This window comes from Pteropus alecto, unplaced genomic scaffold (assembly GCF_000325575.1).
Source record: "Pteropus alecto unplaced genomic scaffold, ASM32557v1 scaffold86, whole genome shotgun sequence".
Lineage (NCBI taxonomy): Eukaryota > Metazoa > Chordata > Mammalia > Chiroptera > Pteropodidae > Pteropus > Pteropus alecto.
The window spans coordinates 7469739-7490857 of record NW_006442109.1 but is presented as its reverse complement, the minus strand read 5'-3'; the positions used below and the strand labels follow the sequence as shown (position 1 = coordinate 7490857).

Genomic DNA, 21119 nt, shown 5'->3' with positions numbered 1-21119 from the left:
CCTACAAGACTGAAATATTTGACACCAAGGACCATCCCCCCATGTCTAAAGTGCGTGATACAGGGAGGGGCTGAGCATATTTTGTTGGATGAATATAACTGAAATAAACAAGGCCCTGACCCAGGGACCTATGAAGGGGACATAGGCACAGCTGGCTTGCCGGAGAGAGTGCTTTTGCTGCTTTTCCCCTCCCCTTCCTTCCAGAAATCCGGTTTGGCAGACCCTTTTGGGTTTCCTGTTGAATTGAAGTAACCTCCCAGAATAACCTCTGCACAGATCCACAGCACTTCTCCCACACCCATCCACTTTTTGCCTCCAACAAATCCCTTGAGTACTGAGAGACTGGAATTCCTTTTCCAGCTACTTAGGCCCACTGTGAACTCCAGCTCCTCCTCTGAGCTCCTATAGCATGTGGTGCCAACTGTTAGCTGTAGCGGTGGATCAAGGAGTTAGTCTCTTCCCCGCAAGGATACAATTAATGATGCCAACAGCAGAGAAGTTTGAAAGATTAACTTACACTGTCTCAATGTGTGTATGAGAAGACCAAGGCCCTAGGAGGGAAGTGGGGGGATAAGGCAGGGAGCCTCTCTCCCTCTCTGTGGGACATTTTTCATCCGGGTTCCCCAAGCCCTCTGTGGAACCCTACTCCAGCAGTTATTGGTGAAAACAGCTCTCGGCTTCCCCCTCGCAGCCCTTCACCCCACGAGGTATGAATCTAGTCCAAGGGCTGAGCCTGAACACAGACACAACCTACCCTCCCATCCTCTTGGCTTAACACCTAGGTTCTTAAGCAGAACTGTTGCCCCCAACGAATCCACCCATGTGGCTAGAAAGCCTCACAAGGACTCTGAAGCCCAGTTTAATTTAACCCACATGCCTCTAAAAGGTGCATACATCTTAATTCATCATTTGGACGATGAGCCTGAGCCTCAGAGAGGTTAACGGGCTTGTCGAAGTTCTTCCAGCTTGTCCGTGGTATTAGAGCCTGAGTGGACCCTCACTTCACAGCTTCCCCTTTGTCTCTACCTTAACTGGGCATGTGATTCAACCCAGGGATGCCTCAGTTAGCTGGCTGCTCAGTATTAGGCTGTTCTGGGAAAGGGTTTTTTCTCAGACTCCACCCAAGCAGTGCTCCTTTGGGCCTCAGTGACTAGGTGTGATACACACGGTCTCTGGCCTCCTCTGCCATCTGCCAGCCTGCTCCACACCAGCCAGGCTGATCTGTCTGCAATTTCCCCACCCACTGTGCCCAACCCACACACGCTGGTTGTTTTTCTGTCTCCCCACTCTTCCCCACATCTCCAACCTGTCTTTTCAAATGTGGGCCAACATCCCCTCTTTTAATCCTGCTTCTCCCAGACCCTCCCACCCTGTCACCCCCAAGACTGGATTCGAGGCTCCTCCAGTCCTGTGCTCCCAGGGTGTTCTGCCATGTGGGCCCCAGTGTGTGCTGCTCAAGGGCAGGCACAAGGCAAGCTCAGCGCCCATCCCATTGGCCAGCAAGGGCTGAGCTCATAAGAGGTGTGTGTGAAAGGAATGAGGCTCAACTCTGTTTCAGAAGTCTTTCTCAAAGGTCAGAGGCCACTCTCCTGCCTCTGTTGACACTTAGGCATTGAATGACTTGTCATTTGTGTGTGTGTACACATTTGTCCACTATTCTCAAGAGATGGTATGAGGTGTCCACAGACAGGATCCTCTGCTCCCAAACGCCTCCACGCTGGCCCATCATTCTGCCCCTTTAGATCTCATCCCCTTGAGTCCGAAAGCTTCTTGAGTTTCCTACCCAAGTGCAGACAAGGGTGGCCAGTAGTCACAGAAGAAGACTCCCCATATTTCTAAGAATCAAAGAAATGCAAATCCAAACAATGGTTGAGATGGCATTTTTGATCTGATGGGCAAAAATCCATTTTTGAAGGTATAGTTTTAGAGACATAAGTGAAGAGGCAGACTCTATTGATGAAAACTGGAACAGATTTTGGGGACAATTTTGCAGTAACTATAATGAAACATATCTAGGTATGTGTCCTACAGGAATACTTGCACCCATGCATGAACTTGTATTACAGGGCTGCTCATCAGGGAAGGAATTGTAATAGGGAAAAAGGTGGACAGAACACAGGTGTCCATTAATAGAGGTTGATTAAATTCATCATGGCACAGTCATACAGCAGATGTCTCTCTGGCTACTTAAAAAGATGAGGTAGACCCATATGTAGTAGTGTGGAAAGATGCCCACTGTTGTTACATGAGAAAAGCAAGTTGTAGAAGTACATATATAATGGCATTCCTTTTTCCTGTGGGTAAAAAAGAAAGAAATGTGTGTGAGAGAGAGGGGTGTAGGGGTGTGGCATATGCGGAGTGTGGTGTAGGGGAATATGGCGTGTGTGTGTGGTATGGTGATGTGTGTGGTATGTGTGCTTGTGGTGTGTGTGTCTAACCCAAGCATCAGTCTCCTCTCTTCAAGGATCACATTCCTCTAGTACATTTGGGGACAAGAGAAATATGTGTCTTATCAGTGACTACTGAGTTATCTGCCTGCATCCCCACTCCACCATCCCGCCATTTCCAGATCAGACCTCATCCCAGAAGGCCCTTGCACAGGGCCTGTGGAGAAAGGACCACGGGGTCCTTTACGTCACCTCCCTCCCCCAGGCCCACCACTCTGAAGGGTTGTGTGGAGAGCAGGAACAACCAAGGGAGATAAAAATGAGGATGGGAAAACATTCAACTGCCCCTTAATCATAATCTTTTTCTTGAATATGTTTTTGAAGCCAAGAATGGTGCACCTAAAGGTGACCCCAGTCCTTGATTGGACCTGCCTTTCTCACCCGGAAGCCCCCTGTGTCTGCACGTGCAGAGCTGGGTCTTCAGGAAAACACATGTGTGGGAAATACTCATTTTTACAGTCTGAAGAGGAAGCAGTAAGAAGGGAAACTGGCCAAGGAGATTTCCTTTGGGGCACCCCCAGTTCCCAGCCTTGCTCCCCTATCCTTGAGACTGCCCGTAACTGGCTTTCTTTAACATGCTCTCTCTGTTATTCATAACCTTCAGAATTGTAATCAAATGGCTAATATTCTATACTGATATGACATTAAATTCTTCCCTTCATGTTGGTCATTTAGTGTTTCTAAATTTTATATATATATATATTACAGTGATCATCTTTGCACATAAAGATTTTTCTTATATTGGATTTTAAGAGTAAAATTACTACGTCAAAGAATATAACATAAATGTCTTTATGGTTTCTACTAAAGATGGCCAAATTTCTTCCAAAAGAATGATTCTGATTTATAACACTTCCAACACCAATTGAACCTACAAATTCCAGTATAATCTTGCCAGCAGTGGCTCTTTTTATTTTTTTAGTTGGCTATTTTAGAAGATTATAAATGGTATCTCAAAGCTGTTTTTCCTGTTTTTCTCCTTACTGGCAAGGGTGGAGTTCAGATTTTCAAAAGGTTTGTTTAAAGGTGTCCCAAGTTGTTGTCACATGTGCTCTTTCCTCCCCACCAGTTAGATCATCATAAACAGCATTAGTGATGATAATAACAACAATCAGAACAAGAATTATAATTCCTTAGGTCTTTGGAGCACTTTATAGTTTACCAGTTTTTACAAGCAGTATCTCATTTTGTTCTGCCAGTAGGCAAAGCGAGGCAAAGATTTTCCCTATCTGTAGGTGAAACAGTTAAAACTCTGCAGAGTCTGTTGGCCTGAGAAACAAGCCCACTAGGGCTGGTGTAAATAATCTGGGGGGTTATTCAAAGATTGCAGAGAAACTGCCCAGTTTCTCTCTCTCTGGGACCATATGGTCTCTTCTCTCTGCTTCTCTGCAAGTCCCATCCTCCTCTCTGCAGATCATCTTTTTCTGCTTCTCTATTAGCATCCATAAGACTGGAAATGGCAGTTGCACCCAGGCTCTGCCCATCCTTTCGTCTCAGGCTTTAACATCTAATCAGTCTCTGCCCCTTAGTTCATCATCTCTCAGGGGAGACTCTGAGCCTCCCAGGCTCCCAGATGGGTTTCCCTTTGCTCAGGTGTCCATCCTGGGTGGGGAACAGAGTGGGGAACAAGGCTGTGTGATACAAAGAGAAAAGCTGGGTCTGAAGGTGAATCTCTTAGCGGGATGTGGGAAGGGAAGCAGAGATGGGCTTTTTACTACACTAGCTAAAAGCTGCTCAGTGTGTGGTCCTTTGGGTCTGGCTAGACCATAAAAATATGAACATGCCAGTAATAATAGTTGCCAAGATCTGCAGAGACTTCTCAGAGAATACCCTCCCAAAGGCAGAGAGGAGATAGCCTCTTTCCTCTCTAACCACACCGTGGAACCTTCCCACAGGGCTCAGTCAGGCTCTGCCCACCACCCTGGCCAGGAGGCTCCTCACCAAGCAAGTCTCTGAAAGCCTGGTGACCGAAGGAGACGCCATCAAGGGCTTCTCTTGGCCCTGCCAACCTAGCCGAGGCCCTCTGTCCCTCCTGCAGGTGCGGATCTGGGAGATCCCCGAGGGCGGGCTGAAGCGGAACATGACAGAGGCTCTCCTGGAGATGCACGGGCACAGCCGGCGTGTGGGGCTGGTCGAATGGCACCCCACCACCAACAACATCCTGTTCAGTGCTGGCTATGACTACAAGGTGGGCAGCCTAGTGAGCAGTGGAGATGGGGAGGGAGAGAGGAGGGCATCTTTGGGGGAACATTATTACTTTCCTGAGCATGTTAACCAATATCATCTCATTATTCATTCATTCATTCATTCATTCATTCATTCATTCATTCATTCATTCATTCATTCATTCATTCATTCATTCATTCATTCATTCACTCACTACACACAACTAAGTATCTTCTGTGCGCTCCATCATTCCTTGAGTCCACAGAGGCTGGAGGTGTCTGTACTGCCTACTGTGACACTGACGGACTGGAGGTGACAGCCCACTTTGTGTCCACACTCTCCTGGTAGGGAAAAGGAGAACCAAACCTGCTGGAGGGGAGAGCCCGGGCCCCAGCCCCCGGCATGCCCTCGAAAGAGGTGTTCCAGCCACTGGAACCTGGCACGAGGAACATGTTCTTGCTAGTAGCAGAAACTGAGCCCAGGCTGGGCTGGGGTCTGCCTAAGGATATAGTGGATTTGTGTGACAGGGACACATTAGCCTTTGTTACAGAACTCAACAACACCATCCTGCATCCCAGCACACCTCCACCCTGCACAAGGCATCTCTCCCAGGACCATCAGGTGGGGACTGGAGACAGATGCCCCATGACAGCAGAAGCAGGCTGACCCCGCCTCCTGCGTGTCCACTCTCCCAGGTCCTCATCTGGAACCTGGATGTGGGTGAGCCCGTGAAGATGATCGACTGCCACTCGGACGTGATCCTCTGCATGTCCTTCAACACCGACGGCAGCCTCCTCACCACCACGTGCAAGGACAAGAAGCTGCGCGTGATTGAGCCCCGTTCTGGCCGCATTCTGCAGGTGAAGCCCACATGTTTTTGAGGGGATGGGAAGATACTGGGGTCTGGGGCTTGGCTTTCAACCAGGTCTGGGGAAAGGCAGTGCCAGCTCCCCTCTCCCATGCACCTGGCCTGTACCTCTGTTGACCAGCCTGTCTATGCTGGACCTTCCTCGGCTCACAGGAGCCCTGCCTTGTTCTTGGTGGGGAGGGGCTCTAGTACCATTTCTCACCCACTGCACCACACCCCCCGCCCGCAGGTGAGATTCATCTGTCCTGCTCTGGGGGCCAAGCTGGTGATGCCCTTCAATGTGTGAGTCTCTGAGTGTTGACCCCACTAGGAGGGGATTTGGACTCACTGCTCAGCCATCTGCATGGGACAAGCCTGGTGGAAATGGCTCGGGGTGCCAGCCTCACGGATGGCTCTAAGCAGGGAGGTTGATGGTGAACTTAGTTCCAGTTTTGATCTTTGAGTCTTCTGGGTCTTGACTGTGAGGAAGGGATTAGATGCCATTTAGGACTAAGAAATTAACATTTCTTGGACACCTACTTCGTACCAGTCACTAGGGGGGATGGAAAATTTGGATAAAATTTGAGATGTATCTCCTACACAAGAAAGAATTAATGGTGACCTGGCTGTGTTCACCTAGGAAGACTCCAGTATTGTAAGAACAAAAAGTCACTTACTACTACTACAAATAATAATAATTATCCTAGTTATCAGCATCATTAGTATTAACCAACATTTACTCAGAGCTCACTGTGTGGCATGCACTGGACTAAGGGCTCCGCTTTGTCACCTCATTTAATCCTCATGACAGTCCTCTGAGGTAGGCACTGTTTCTCTTCCCATTTCACGCATGGGAACGCTGAGCCTTGGAGAGTCAGAGACTAGAATCCCACAGTCATGAAGGAGCTATAATTCACACCTAGCCAGATGGACCCCCAGAGCCCAGGCTGGGCAGAAAATGTGTGAGAGAGCAGAGAACCCAACCTCCGCCTCACGTCTGGGGACACGGGCCCAGAGAAGGTGAGAGGCTCCTCCCAGGTTACATTTTTTTTTGGCAGAACATGGAACTAAAATCCAGGGCAAGTGACACCAACCTGGGTCTTAGCACTGCTCTGCCAGCCTCTCGTTTCTACCTGATGCTGACTCATCCTGGCAGAGAACCATTCTGTGTCAGGAAGAAAAGGAAGTGTCATGGCTGGGTCTCAGGAGAGGAGGTAGAGGACAGCTCTGTTAGTAGGAGCCCCTGGTGAAGTGAGTCATCGAACAATGACCCAGCATGAGTCCCCTATCCTCCTGAGCCTCAGTTTTCTCATCCTCAGATTCCTGCCGGTAGATGTTGTGTGGGTTAAAAGAGACACCCTGCTGAGAGCACCTGGCCCAGTGCAGACCCTGCTTGGGCTGGGTCTTGTTTAGCTCCCCCTTCCCTGTCCACTCCCGGCTCTGGGGCGTGACAGGGAGGCCTGGTTTCCCAGTCCCAGTGCTCCACTCTTCCTCAGCACCTATATTTGTTTCCTGGGGCTGCTATAACAAATTACCACACATGGGGTGACTTACAGTAACAGAAACGATTCTCTCCCAGTTCTGGAGGCCAGAAATCTGACATCAAAGTGTCAGCAGGGCCACACTCCCTCCGGAGGCTCTGGGGAGAATCCTTCCTTGCCTTCTCCAGCTTCTGGTGGCTGCTGGCTTCCTTGGCTTATGGCTGCATCACTCCCAGCTCTGCCTCTACAGTCACATCACCTTCTCCTCTGTGTCTGTGGAATCTCCCTCTGCCTGTTTCTTATATGATGGCATCTAGGGCCCGCTTGTATAATCCAGGGGGGACTCCCCTCATATCTCAAGGCCCTGAACTTAAAATTACATCTGCTAAGTCCTTTTTTCCAAATAAGGAAACATTCGCAGGTTCCAGGGATTAAGACGTGAAGTATCTTCTGGGGGCCACCAATGCAGCCCACTACAGGACCCTGGTGTCTGGGGCCCTGACTCACCAGCTTTCTCTTCCCCGCCAGGAGGCGAACTGCAAAAACCACAGAGTGAACCGGGTGGTGTTTCTGGGGAACATGAAGAGGCTTCTCACGACAGGGGTGTCCAGGTGGAACACAAGACAGATTGCCCTCTGGGACCAGGTCAGCTGCAAGGAGGCCGGGAGGTGACATAAAAGGACTGTAGCTCTGGGGCTTTGCTGGGGTTTGGGAAAGTGAGGTGCCATCTTGCCAGGACATAAGCTGATACCAGCCCCCACCCACAGGAGGACCTATCCATGCCTCTGATCGAGGAGGAAATTGATGGGCTCTCTGGCCTCCTATTCCCCTTCTACGATGCGGACACCCACATGCTCTACTTGGCTGGAAAGGTAGCAGAGGGTGGTGGAGGGACTGGGAAAGCCTGTGGGACACCCCTGCCCCTGTTGGGCCCCTGCTCCTGCCCTAACCCGCTAAGAAGAGCCAGCCTAACCTCTTGTGCCTTCTCCTGACCCAATCTGGGTCTTATCCTCTTCCATCGAAACCTACCCTCAACCTGACATTTATTCTTACTAAAGTGTCCATGGTTGAGAAGTCCTTCAGAGGTGGATTGGAGAGGGTTTTACATTGGAATAAAAATCAGAGCCTAAAGTGTAGAACACTGACTCAAGATGGAATTTGAGGCAGCTGTTAAGAGATCTCTGACAAATATGGCTTTGTTTGCCAGAAAAGCTCTCTCTCTCTCTCTCTCTCACACACACACACACACACACACACACACACACTACCACCCCCAGGAAGTCCCCTGTGGCAGACCCACCAAGATCCTAGAGGCAAGGTCTCCTTGGTTTTGACCACGCTGAGGCGCAGTAGAGGCTCTCTTCAGCAGACCCATGGACCAGGGCTCAGCCCTCCCCTCTCCCTTCCTCACTTCTCTTTCTCCTTGCCCCCAGGGAGATGGAAACATCCGGTACTATGAGATCAGCACTGAGAAGCCCTACCTGAGTTACCTCATGGAGTTCCGTTCCCCAGCTCCACAGAAAGGTCTAGGTGAGGGGTCCAGAGGCTGCCATGGCTATTAAGTTGTAGAATGAGAGATTGGACTTTTGGCATGTGGGTTACACCCCACCACCGCCCCACCCTCCCCCCAAATGAAAAATCAGACTCAGAAGGCCATACCAAGTCAGAATAGAACCTACAGATGCTGCCTTGTGAAGGTCAGCCTGCCAATCTTCGGCCGCCTGTCACCTCCTACTTGACCAGCTCATCCTTCCATGATGTTTGGCATTTTCTACAATCTATGGTCATCAGCAGCCCATGGAGGCATGCACGGTGTTTTCATTCCTGTTTACAAATGGGGAGGCTGAAGCTTAACATTTTGACATTGGTGGGAGGTGGTTCAGTAACTAAAGGTCAAAGCGGGGTCTAGACCAGGCCCCTTCCCGAAGCCTCTGGGAATCCAGGACTCCCAGTCCCCAGGAACAGCTCTGTCTTTGCCTGAGAAGAGGAAGTTCCAGGGTATCCTTATCAATGCATCCCTAGGCTCCCAGATTTTCAGGCAAATTTAAGAGAGGGCGTCAGGATTGATGGAGTCTAGTGAGTCAGGATCAGGGTGAGAAGTTTTTCACACCCCACACTCCCCAGCCACTAAGGTTTTATAATAAAATCTTCATTCCTGTTAACTAATACTTGCCAATGCATACAATTCAACAATTCCCCCATTAGGGTCTGAATCACCCAGCGTAGGAAATTCCTTCAGGGGCTCTATCTCTACCTCTCCTTGGAGAGAACTTGAGTCTGGCTTATTCCCTCTGGGGATCAGATATAATGGACAGGTTCTGAGGGCCAGCTTCAGAGGCATCAGGGCTGGAAGGGCCTAGGAGCCCACCTTAGTGACCAACAGCACAGTGGAGGCCTAGAGATGTGCCTAAGGTCCTAGTGACCATTCCACCAACTTCACCCTTCCCCAACTCTCTGCCATCCCCACCCCACTCACTGTCACCACTTCATCAGATGATATAAAAGGCAGCCTGGACTTTGGAGTCCAAACTAGGTTATATTATGATTCAACTGTGTACTTAACCCCTCTGATCTGTTTCCTCATCTGTAAAATGGGGATAATAAAACCTACCTTGCAGGGCTGTTGTAAAGCTTAGAGACCATGTATACAAGGCAGCTGGCAGAACATCTGGATCCTCCCTCTCCTTCACATGGTTGTTCTACAAACATTTACTGGGCACCAGCTGCATGCCAGACCCTGTATTAGATCCAGGAGTACAGTGATAAATAAAACAGAACATGGCCTTACATTCCACTGAGGAGCAGACAGACAATAAATAAATAAGAATATATTGGATAATAGTAAGTTCTAAGCAGAGAATCAAATGGGGTGCTAGAACAGGTAGTGACTGGGGGCAATTTTAGACCAAGTAGTCAGAGGAGTCCTCGCTGTGGAGGTGACATCGTAAGCCTGGAATGTTCTAGGAACAGAAGGGAGGTCAGTGTAGACTCTATAACATAGTGGAAGATGGGGAGAGTGTTAAGAGATGAAGTTACAGAAGTGAGCAGGGGCTGGATCCCATGGGATATGTAAGACAGGGCTATTTGTCAAGATTCTCCAGAGAAACAACCAAATATATATGTGTGTATATATAGAGATATATTTATCGATAGATAGATAGATAGATAGATAGACATTTATGTAGATAGATATAGATGATATAAATATAGATATAGATGATATAGATATATAGATATTTATGAGGAATTGGCTCATGTGATTATGGAGGCTGAGAAGTCCCGCAACCTAATGTCTATAAGCTGGAGACCCAGGAAAGCCAGAGCTATAATTCAGTCCAAGTCTGAAAGCCTGAGGACCAGAGAAGCTGAGAGTGAACATCCCAGTTTGATGGCAGGAGAAGATGAGATGAGATGTCCCAGCTCAAGCAGTGAGGCAAGATAAAAGGGGCGAACTCCTCCTTCCTCTGCCTTTTGTTCCATTCAGGCCCTCAATGAATTGGATGATGCTCTCCCACACTGGGGAGGGCAATCTATTTTACTGAGTCCACCAACACAGGAAAAGAGTTTGGATTTTATCAGAAACTGATTAGAGGATTTTCTTTTTCTTGGGTGGGTGGGTGGTTAGGAGATGAGACAATGTGATGTGATCTGAAAGTTTAGCTGAAGATTCCTCTGGCTTCTGTAGGGAGAGTGGGTTTGGGAAAATGGGTTTTTGAAAGGGCAGGAGGGAGGCAGAGAGACCAGTTAGGAGGCAATTGTGGACTTCTGGACAAGAGAGGTTGGTAACTAAGGGAATGGCATGACAATGGGGTGAAGAGTGTGAATCCAGAAGATGTGTAGTAAGTAGGGTCAGCAGAACTTGGGGAGCAGGGAAGGCTGAGGAAGGAACCAAGGGAAACCGTTTCTCCTTGTTCTTCTCACCTGCGGCCACTACTGAGCATTTACCATAAGCCTGGCACTTTCAAAGATTCAGAGTGGCTAAGAAACTCACCCCAGGCAGGTCACATAGCTGCTAGGTGGCAGAGCTGGAACTCATACCCAAGTCTGCTGGCTCCAAATCCCACTTGGGTACCATTACGCCACTTCCCTCCAGCTCCTGGAATTCCCTTATCTGGAAGAGCAACCTGCCATTCCAGTTATTCACGTCATGGAGAAAGAAGCTAACGTTATCTGTGCTCATCACCGTGCCAAGCAATTAATGAGTACGTTTGCATTCAATCCCCAACCATCTCACGAAGGGCCACTACTGTCCTCCTTTAACCAGCCAAGGAATCTGAAGCTCAGAAAGATAGTGATTTGCTCAAGGACTCCCAGCCAGAAACAGAGGCAGAGCCAGGATTGAAATCCAGGTCTGTCCAACCCCAAAGCTTGTTTTCCTAACGCCACACTGCACTGCTCCCTCAGTTGGTGTTCAATAGATTCAACTTTTAAGGACACAGTAGCTAGTGCACACACAGAGACAATCATACATGCAGACACTCTTGGCTCTTGAAGACTGATGACAGAACAGCATTCAGGCTGCATTTAAACCTCAGGGGTACATAGGGAAAGGTCTCTCCCTTCGATCTCTATGAAGACTGGGGACACAGAGGCTTCAGGAAGGCAGTTCATTTCAAAAGATGATGGGTTCTATGGCTTATACTGTGACAACGCTTTGTGACCTTGGGCAAGACCCTTCCCTTCTGAATCTCAGGAGTCTCATTTATAAAAAGAATGGATTAGATTCCAATATATCTGCATCCCCTTCCAGTTCTCAAAGGCCCCAGTTCTAAAGCATGCACTTTGGTGAGGCAGATCTGGCTTATTTGAGACATTAACACCAGAGACAGAGCTGACTCAAGAAGCCCTCAGCCCACTCTGCATGAGTCATTGCCTTCAAACCTAGTGCCCACCACCTGGGTCTTTCCCCTGGCTAAGGACATCAGGGAGGAGGGACACTGGGGATATCCGGGACCCCACAGAGCCAGCCACATGTGCCTGTCTACAGGGGTCATGCCCAAACACGGGCTGGATGTGTCGGCCTGCGAGGTGTTCCGCTTCTACAAGCTGGTGACTCTCAAGGGCCTGATCGAGCCCATCTCCATGATCGTGCCCCGGAGGGTGAGTGGGGCTCCCAAGGGCCCCTACTTTGAATTCTAGCTTATTGGCCACTGACTGTAAGCCTGGAGGAGCCCTCTTCCTGTGGACTGGGGTCTTCAGGCTCAGTTTGGGGTGGGGGGTGGAGGACATTCTAAGATGAGACAGTTCGGCTTACTAATGAACTCAGGGTGGGAATTCCAAGTGGGAGACACTGTGAATGCAAAGGCTTAGAGGCAGGAAAGCCTGTGGTTGGAGATCAGCAGGGAGAAAAGTCTGACTAGAAAGCAGGGGTTTTTCTCAGCAGCCCCCCATCTGTCCTCTCTTTTGTTCCCCCCACTGCAGTCAGATTCCTATCAGGAAGATATTTACCCCATGACACCAGGCACGGAGCCAGCTCTGACTCCTGACGAATGGCTGGGAGGTATCAACCGAGGTAGGTACAGGAAGGAGTGGGCTTCACAGAAGAGGCTAAGAGTCTGCGAGCTTTGCCTTCAGTCTGGCTCACCCCATTTCTCTTGCATATTCTCCCATTGGAACTTCCGCTCGCACTCGGGCAACTGTCAAGCATGGTGGAAATGAAAGTGCATCACTTGATGTTCCTTCGATTGTCAGCGAAAATATGTCCCTTGCCTTTTTTAGATCCCGTGCTGATGTCTTTGAAAGAAGGCTATAAGAAGTCCTCGAAAATGGTATTTAAGGCTCCCATCAAAGAAAAGAAGAGTGTTGTGGTCAATGGAATAGATTTATTAGAAAATGTCCCACCCAGGACAGAGAATGAGGTAAGGAATATAAGTTATTACCTCCACAGGCCCTGGGAAGAGCAAAACCTTTACATTTCAATTACGGGCTTCAGGCCTTTAAGCCAGCTTCATTCTGAGGCCTTTTTCTTTCTGTGACAAATACCTTAAGTAGCCTGCTATTGGCTTCCATTGCCTCTGACCCCAATAAATAGAGACTGAGATATCACAAGGATATTGATTCCCCTCCCCCAATCCTCAAATCGACTAACCCACACAGCTACATGTCTCCTCATGAATCCATTCTGGAATGCTGCTGTCATTTGGTGTTATAAAAGATATAAATTCCTGACTCGCACAGGAAAGCCAGGCTCATGCATTCCAGCACTGCCTTCCTCCCTGGCATTGTAGTAATGATGGGGTCTGACAATTTCCTGTTTCTGTGGAAGAGGTCAGGTGCTTATGGAAATGCTCTTTGTACCATTTGGAATGGGCGCAACTCATTTAGGGGCAACCATAGATGGGCCTTGGCCATACCCCCAAAACTTTCTCTTTCCAACCACACCTTCAGTCTCTGGTGCCAGCACAGTTCAGCTCAGCCAGAATTCACAGAATGCCTACTGTATGCCAGGCACTTGGCTTGACACAGCTGAAGTATAGATGGCTATGTGGATCCACCTGCATTTGAATCCTGGCTCTCCCATTTCCTGGCTTTGCCTGAACAAGTTTCCTGACCTAAGTCCATTGCCTCATGGAAAAATGGGGATATGAAATGCTATGAGCATTAAAGAGATAATCCCTAAGTGTCTATCTAGCACTCTCCCTGGCTCACATGAAGTGTTCCAGGAGACTAACTGTATTAGCTATCTATTGCTATGTAGCAACTTACAATGACTTAAACCCACAAATGTTTATTATCTCATAGTTTCTGTGGGTGCTTGTGACTCAGGTTCTCTCAGGAGGGTGTAAACTGTCAGCCAGGTGTGCAGTCACATCTGAGGGCTTATCTACTTCCAAGTTCACTCACATGATGGCTGGCAGAACTCATTTTCTCATAGGTTGGTGGAGTAAGAGTCTCAGTTCTTCATGGGCTGTCAGCCAGAGGGCCCCCAGGTCCTTGCCACATGGCCCTCTCCGTAGGGCAACTCACAACATGGCAACTGGCTTCCCTCGGAGTGAGTGAGGAAGAGAGGGTGTCCAGGATGGACCCACAGTCTTCTTGTGACCTAACTTTGGAAACCACATCCCATCACCTCTGCCATATTCTATGCATTCGAAGCAAATTACTAGGTCTAGCCCACCCTTGAGGGGAGGGGATAATATAAGGGCCATCTTAGAGTCTTCTTGTTATACCAGCTTACAACTATCACTATTATTTATAAAAATAAGACTATTCCTGAACTCCGGGATCTCACAATCTTAAAGGGGAAACTGACAGGTAAACTGATAATCCTTATAAAATATGTTTATGTGCCATTATAGAGGGTTGGATGAAATCATGTGATAAATGGGATTTTTTTTTTCCCCCAAAATAATCCCTGAGGAATGTGGTGCAGGAGAAGTGGGCAGGAGTAGATCCTAGGAATAGATAGATATCAAGGAGGAGATGCAGTAACACATGTCATTTGTTGAAGCTGGCTGATGAGTACTTAGAGGTTCATGATGCTAGTCTTTATAGTTTTGCAGATATTTGGCATTTTCCATTAAAATATTTTTTTTCTGAGTACCTTAAGAAGGTAGAGGTACCTGAGTTGCTGTGCTAACCCAGGTGGGTCATAACAAGAGCCTGAGCTCGGTTCTAATACCAGCCGTAGAGAAGGCAAAGTTGAATAGTAGTTAAATCTAATAACATTCAGCTATAGACTTGTCTATATGAATCAGAACTGAGGACCTGGAGGAAAATTTTAAAGGGTCTCTGAGCAGACTCTCCCTATAATAAAGCTTGTGCACTATCCTCATTGAAAATAAATTCACTCAGAGCCTGCTAATTCTGGTTTATCCCATTAGCAAATGGAGCTGTAAATAGTAGACACATTGGTCTAAGTGTGAAGAGATGACCAGTAGTTTGACACAGGAAAAGAGACTTAGGGTTGCACAACTCTGTAACTACTAAAAAATCACTAAATTGTACACTTAAAATGAGTGAAATTTATGGAATGTGAATTATACCTCAATAAAGCCTTTTTTAAACAAAAGCTGACAAAAATTATGCAAAAAAATTGATAATTTGGAAGGCACAGGAATGTGTAGGAGCAAATAGCATATCTTCCCTCACACAAAACCAGGACTGGTTTGTTGGTTAATAAAGAAAGAAAATGTCAGTTAAAGGAGGAGAATCATAAAAATGATATCTACATTCTTTAAACCATTTATTTTCATTTAAAACATATCGATTCATTCAATATATTTTGATGCAGGACCAAGACCATCTCTTTGAGGAGATCCCTGGTTGGGATCTGGTATGTCTTTCCCAAATAAATCACACTTTAACTCCAACTTCCAGGGTTGCAAGAAAATGTCAGTTAAAGGAGGAGAATCATAAAAACGATATCTACATTCTTTAAACCATTTATTTTCATTTAAAACATATCGATTCATTCAATATATTTTGATGCAGGACCAAGACCATCTCCTTGAGGAGATCCCTGGTTGGGATCTGGTACGTCTTTCCCAAATAAATCGCACTTTAACTCCAACTTCCAGGGTTGTTTTTTTGTTTTTGTTTTTTTGGTTTTGTTTTTGTTTTTGTTTTTTTTTAACCTGCAACAAGATCTTAAAGTCAATCTGAAAACAAAAGAAAAAAAACCCTACTTTTTTTTCAAAGTTTTCCTCAGTTATTTTTTAAGACAGATTTATTGAGATTTAATTTACTTATGTTAAAATTCATCCTTTGTAGTGTACAGTTCTATAAGTTTTGACAAATGTGTAAAAGTTTTAATAGTCATGTAACCACTATCCCACGATCAAGATACAGAATATTCCCCAATCTTTTGTGATTATATCATCCACACCTCATTCGCAGCAACATTTTTAGCATCACCTTTACCAAGATTTTTCTAAAATATTCAACGTAGTTTTTATAGAAACAGCAACTCTCCTTTGTACTCATATCTCATCAGTTTATATCATATTTAATTAAATGGTGTAATTACAGGAACAAATGAGCCTCACACCAGGAAGGCTGAGGACAAATCCAACTGCTTGTTGGTAACATTCAACTCAAGTGTCTGGGCTCCTCATTAGCCTCTGCCTTCCAGAGCCCAGTATTCTGTGGGTATCTGTCAGTCTGTTTTACAGAAGAAGTGGAGAGACTGGTTAACCCAGTAGGCCATCTAAGTGAGGGTTTGTCAGATACCTGTGCTTTGCCCATACCAGCAAATGAATCACTGCCCGGTACAAACTTTGGTGTGCCTGTGTTTGTCCCAAAACATCAGGAAAAAAGCTGGATTCCATTCTGTATCCTAAGCCTCCTCAAGAAGAGAAGGATGCAAAACATTTGAGAAAGATTTCCATCCAGAATGGTAACTAAAAGTATTAAGTTTGGACCTCTAAAAGGATAAGCTTGGGATGTTTGGAAAACTAGCCTGTATGGACTCACCCCTTCCTCAGTGACCCTGAATCGGGCCCAGAACAAAAATCAGGTCTGTTTTTCCTACGTCGCAGCAGAAAGTAGGAGCCATGAGCTGTGTCTGGAGAAGGGAGAGCTGTGGTGACATTAGTCACCTGGGACATTAAAGTAGAGGGAGCAGTGGAAGACCTGAGGGAGGAAGACCAGAGGCTTCTATGGGGAGTGTGGGGCTCTGGGTACCCACTCGAGAAATCACCTTCTCACTTGCTCTCTCCTGGCCTGGCCCTCCGTGGCCCCCTCTCTTCCTCCATTCAGCTCCTCCGAATGTTCTTCCGGCAGCAGGATGAGATTCGGCGATTGAAAGAGGAGCTGGCCCAGAAGGACATCCGAATTCGGCAGCTACAGCTGGAACTGAAGAACTTGCGCAACAGCCCGAAGAACTGTTAGCTCCCCGGTGGGGGCTGCTTTCTAAGCCAATCTCTCCGTTGTTTCTACCTGTCCCTTAACTTCTTCTTATCCTGTGACCCCAGAGACAGAGCCAGGATGACGGAAGCTGGGGGAGAGCCTGAGGACCCCACCTGCCACCTCAAGAACTGGAAGCTGATCTTTGACCTCTTGACCTCATGCTAATAAAAGTCCCCAGCCTCTCCTGGAGACCCACCGCTGGCAGCCCCTTTCCCTGCCACCCCAGGAGCCTCGGCTTCCCCTGGCTGGGCAAAGACTACGGACTCCCCGAGGGGTGCCCTCAGTGGACCAAGGAGCAGAGGAAGAAACCAGGACCCCGGTAGATTAGAATTAGAACTTTTCCCCTGCGAAAGGGCTGCTGCTAGGACATCTCAGCACCCTCTGCTGGGGCTCATAGATAGCATCCCTGATGGACCACACTGTCAGGGCTGTATGGCAGGCATCACCTGTTCTCCCTTCCCTTCCCCCACCTTCCTCAGCAGCCCTGGAAGCCAGATTCACCTGACAAGGGTTGCAAGCAGCCCCGCTCCTTTCTGTCTCTTGCCCCCTCTCTCTTGACTTCAGGGAATTAAGAGGATTGTTTGCCAAGGCCATAATGACCCTTTGCCTTCCCATGATTCTCTTCAAAGCTCTTGCAATACCCTTTTCCCATTTAATTTGTGAGGCAGGCAGGGTAGAGAATAGTGTCCCCATTTTACAAATGACAAAACTGAGAGTTGCACTTACTAAGTCACTCAGCAGGTCAACAGTGGACCTAAGACCAGGACCTAGGGTATCCAACCCCAGGCCAGAGCCCTGCCCACTGCATCAAGATGCCAATCCCCTGGGGGCTTCACCAGTGCCCAGGTATCTGCAGAATGAGAACTGGAAGCCACTTCTACCGTCTGCCCAACACCAGTAGTGCCAATGTGTCACACTGCCCAGTTGAGGCCCCTCACACTCAGTGCCCCTCCATCCCCCTGGCCTCCACCCTCTGCTCCCCACCAGGGGACTCCTTCTGAGATGAGGCCTCTTCTTCCTAGAAGCCGAGGCTGAGGAGTGTGGAGTCCAGCCCTGGGGAAGGCAGAGCTAGGGTCAGATTGCTTCGAGAGGTGGGTGATGCTCTGTGTGTGTCTCTCGCCACTATTATCTCAGCCACTTTCAGCCTTACACTTGTAGAATGACCACAGCCCCTCACATTGGTATAGCACTTTAAAGTTTACATAGTTCTTTGGCACATGGGATCTCATTTGAGTCTCACATTCGCTCCAGGATGTAGGGAGCACTCTCTCCACTTGGCAGATAAGGAAATTGAGCAGTGGCCCGAGGTCACAAGACTCTGAGATACCACATCTCATTTGGTCTTCTACACATTTTCTTTTTTTTCCTCCTTCTTTTCTCCCTTCATTTCCCACTACCCACAGGGTTCATAAACACTGTTCATCTAGAAAAGTCACCGTTTGGGGGTGAGATCAGGCCTGGGAATCAAGAAATGGATGCCCACCTTTCTCTCATTCACTAGGATCTACTAGACACATTATGCTCCACACCTGCCTTTCCCATGGCCACCCTGCAGAACACCCATCCACACAGGCCGGGGCTCCCTAAGCCCCTGCAGGTGATCAGCACAGGGAAAGCCCCCCAACTTCTTGGGCTTTTTCTCCAAGAAAGTTTCACCCCTTGGCCAGCTGAAGCAGGGTCTCCTCACTCTCCCCATCCCCTGAAGCTAGACAGTGTCAGCTCTCATCTCCCCCTCCCCACACTTCTTGAGCTTTTTTTTCTTCCCCATTGACCTTTGTGGTCTTCTGTGATTATTTATGCTGCCTCCCAACGATAGAATTGAAATAAAACGTTTTCAACTTATCAAACCTGGGCATGGCCATCTCATTTCACCCCAGGTGGTTACTGCTCTTGGTTACCATGGTATCTTGATGTTCGACTCCCCAGGCACAGCTCCTTTGCCTTTCTGGTACGACAAACCACATCTGTATCTACAGATATAATTTCACACTTTCATTCACTTCAGCAAGGCTTCTGAACCTCAGCACTATTGACGTTTGGGGCCTGATAATTCTTTGCTACGAAGGCTGTCCTATGCGCTCTAAGGTGTTTAGCGGCATCCCTGGCCTCTACTGACCAGATGCCATAGCAACTCCCATCCAGGTGTGATAAACGAAAATGTCTTCAGATATCACCCAATATTTCTTGGGATGTCAAAAATAGCCCCCAGTCGAGAACCACTGTTCTGCAGTAATTCAGCAGGCATCTGCTCTGTATCTATCCCTGTATTGGGATCTGGGGGACACCAACATTTTACACTGGAATGATACTTCTCAGTTTACAAAAACACTGTTCCATATATGTGGCTCTTGATCTTCATTCGCAGCAGCTCTAGGTGGTATGTGCTAATATTATTCCCATTTTCAAGAAGAGCAGTCAGGTCCAGACATGCTTGAGGTCACTCAGCTGGTATGGTAGGGAAGACGCAAAGGGATATGGATATCATGAGCCCAGAGCCAGAGAAGGCACATGCTCCAATTCCCTAGCCAGTCTCCGTGCTGGGCCAAGTCTGTTCTGGGAAGAGGGCTGGGGCCTGTCGTGAACAATGGATGGTGGGCAGGGACTGCCAGCCACTGAATCACCCTCGTCGCTCACCAAGCCAGCATTGTGATGGAGTAGAGTTGTCAGGCTGGGTGGACAAGCATGTAGCCGTGCGGACCCCACGGGAAACTCAGAAGAGCCAGAGGAAAACAAAGTCTTAGGAAAGAGGGCTGGAGAGAAAATGAATAAAGGGCTGCAGAGGAGCAGTGACGGGTTGCCCCAGCTCTGCCGCTGACAGAGTGTGTGACACTGAGTGATCCACTTCTCCTCTCTGAGCCTCACTTTCTCCATCTCTAAAATGAGGGGATTAGACAATTTCAGGGTCCCTTCTTGATCTGCCACTAAAGTTTCTATTATACAGCAGTTGGGAGAACGGAATAAGTCCCCAAGACCACCCACTTTCTAGCACGAGTGGTGCAAAGGAGAAATCTATCAGGGGAAGGGAAGCAGCAGGATGGCTTCCTACAGTGGTGGGTGCAAAAAAGGATTTTTGCTAAACATGAATTTGAACAAAGACACCCCTGGAGTTTCTACTCTAGATCAGTTCACAAAGTCCTGGGCTTGAAAGAACTGCTACAGTCATTGAGAGCCTGGCCTTCATAAGGTCTTTCTCTTGGGATACTGAGGAAGATGGAGCTGGTTCCTTGACTGAAGCTCCCCCCCGCCCCCTGGGCCCAGGAAGCAGGTGAATGGACTAAGTGATCTGTCCCATGTATGCTTCTATCCCACCAATTCTGAGCTTACCTGCGTGGCTCTTTATTCACTACTCACTGTGTCAAATTGTCCAAGATCAAGGTCAAGTGTGATTTCCCTGCCAAGTAGCCTGTTTTCCCCACTGCATTTGTTGAGTATCCCCTCAATTCCTCATTGGTTGTCTGTGTGTCCTTTGGTTCTTCATATACTAGAATATGTTCCATGCCTAGTCTGTTACGCTGATCCTGTTCCAGTTTTGGCCTAGCCCACCACAATGCTTCAATTATTGTAACAATGGAAGAGAGCAAGCCCCACCCCCACCCCCACCCCCCAGCTCTTTGAACCCATTCCCACTGTCATATTCTCCACCAGGTATTTGTTCTTATCTTTTCTTCAATAAGGACATCTTAGGCTAAACTCCAGATCATTCTCTTGTTTGGAGAGGTCCCTCCTGGGCACGCTTAGAACTCCTTGTCCTGCCCATGAAATCTATGAGTAGCTGGATCTATTCAGTACCGGGTGCTGGGAATCCAGAGACAGGAAAGAATCAGGCTTGCCCTCAACGGTCTCCAGCCAGTGGTCAATCCATGGGCATCATGCCTCCCAGCAGGATATAGAACCCTTGGAGGCTGGAATGAACTTCACCCTCTGCTGGGTTCAGCATGGAGTAGGCAGCCGTTGTGGAATTTGCTGACTCCCAGGTTCTCTTCCAGCCAGCCTCCTGAGAGCCCAAGATGGACTTGGGCATTTATAGACTGTCTCCTGGTGCTGGGCAAACATCCCAGACTGCCAGTGGACCGTGCAGGACGTGGCTGCTTCTTCACTGTGGGGAATGACTTCATATTGAAAACACCTCCCCTCCACCCTACCCCCCCTACACACAAGGCTTCCACCCTTCAGCCTTGCTGCATGGAATTGGAGCAGGCACTTACCTCGACCACAGGAAGCATTACCACATCCCCTGGGTTGGCCAGCCTGAAGACTGCAGGCCTGTGATGCAGGACGGGGAAGAGGGCCCTGTCTGGGACTTTAGCAGAAGCTCCTTGTATTCTGTGC

General features: G+C 48.1%; 1 protein-coding gene across 1 annotated transcript in view; it reads left to right on the top strand.

The window, feature by feature from the left end:
- Positions 1 to 20358, top strand: part of CORO2B (coronin 2B) — a 66697-nt gene extending 46339 nt beyond the window's left edge. Inside the window, exons 3-11 of the mRNA XM_006920218.3 lie at positions 4486 to 4635; positions 5309 to 5473; positions 7470 to 7586; positions 7709 to 7813; positions 8375 to 8471; positions 11929 to 12041; positions 12363 to 12453; positions 12660 to 12799; positions 16641 to 20358. Coding sequence (XP_006920280.1) covers positions 4486 to 4635; positions 5309 to 5473; positions 7470 to 7586; positions 7709 to 7813; positions 8375 to 8471; positions 11929 to 12041; positions 12363 to 12453; positions 12660 to 12799; positions 16641 to 16772 — 1110 coding nt within the window. The 3' untranslated portion in view covers positions 16773 to 20358. The remainder of the gene's footprint in view (positions 1 to 4485; positions 4636 to 5308; positions 5474 to 7469; positions 7587 to 7708; positions 7814 to 8374; positions 8472 to 11928; positions 12042 to 12362; positions 12454 to 12659; positions 12800 to 16640) is intronic.
- The last annotated feature ends 761 nt before the right edge of the window (positions 20359 to 21119 follow it).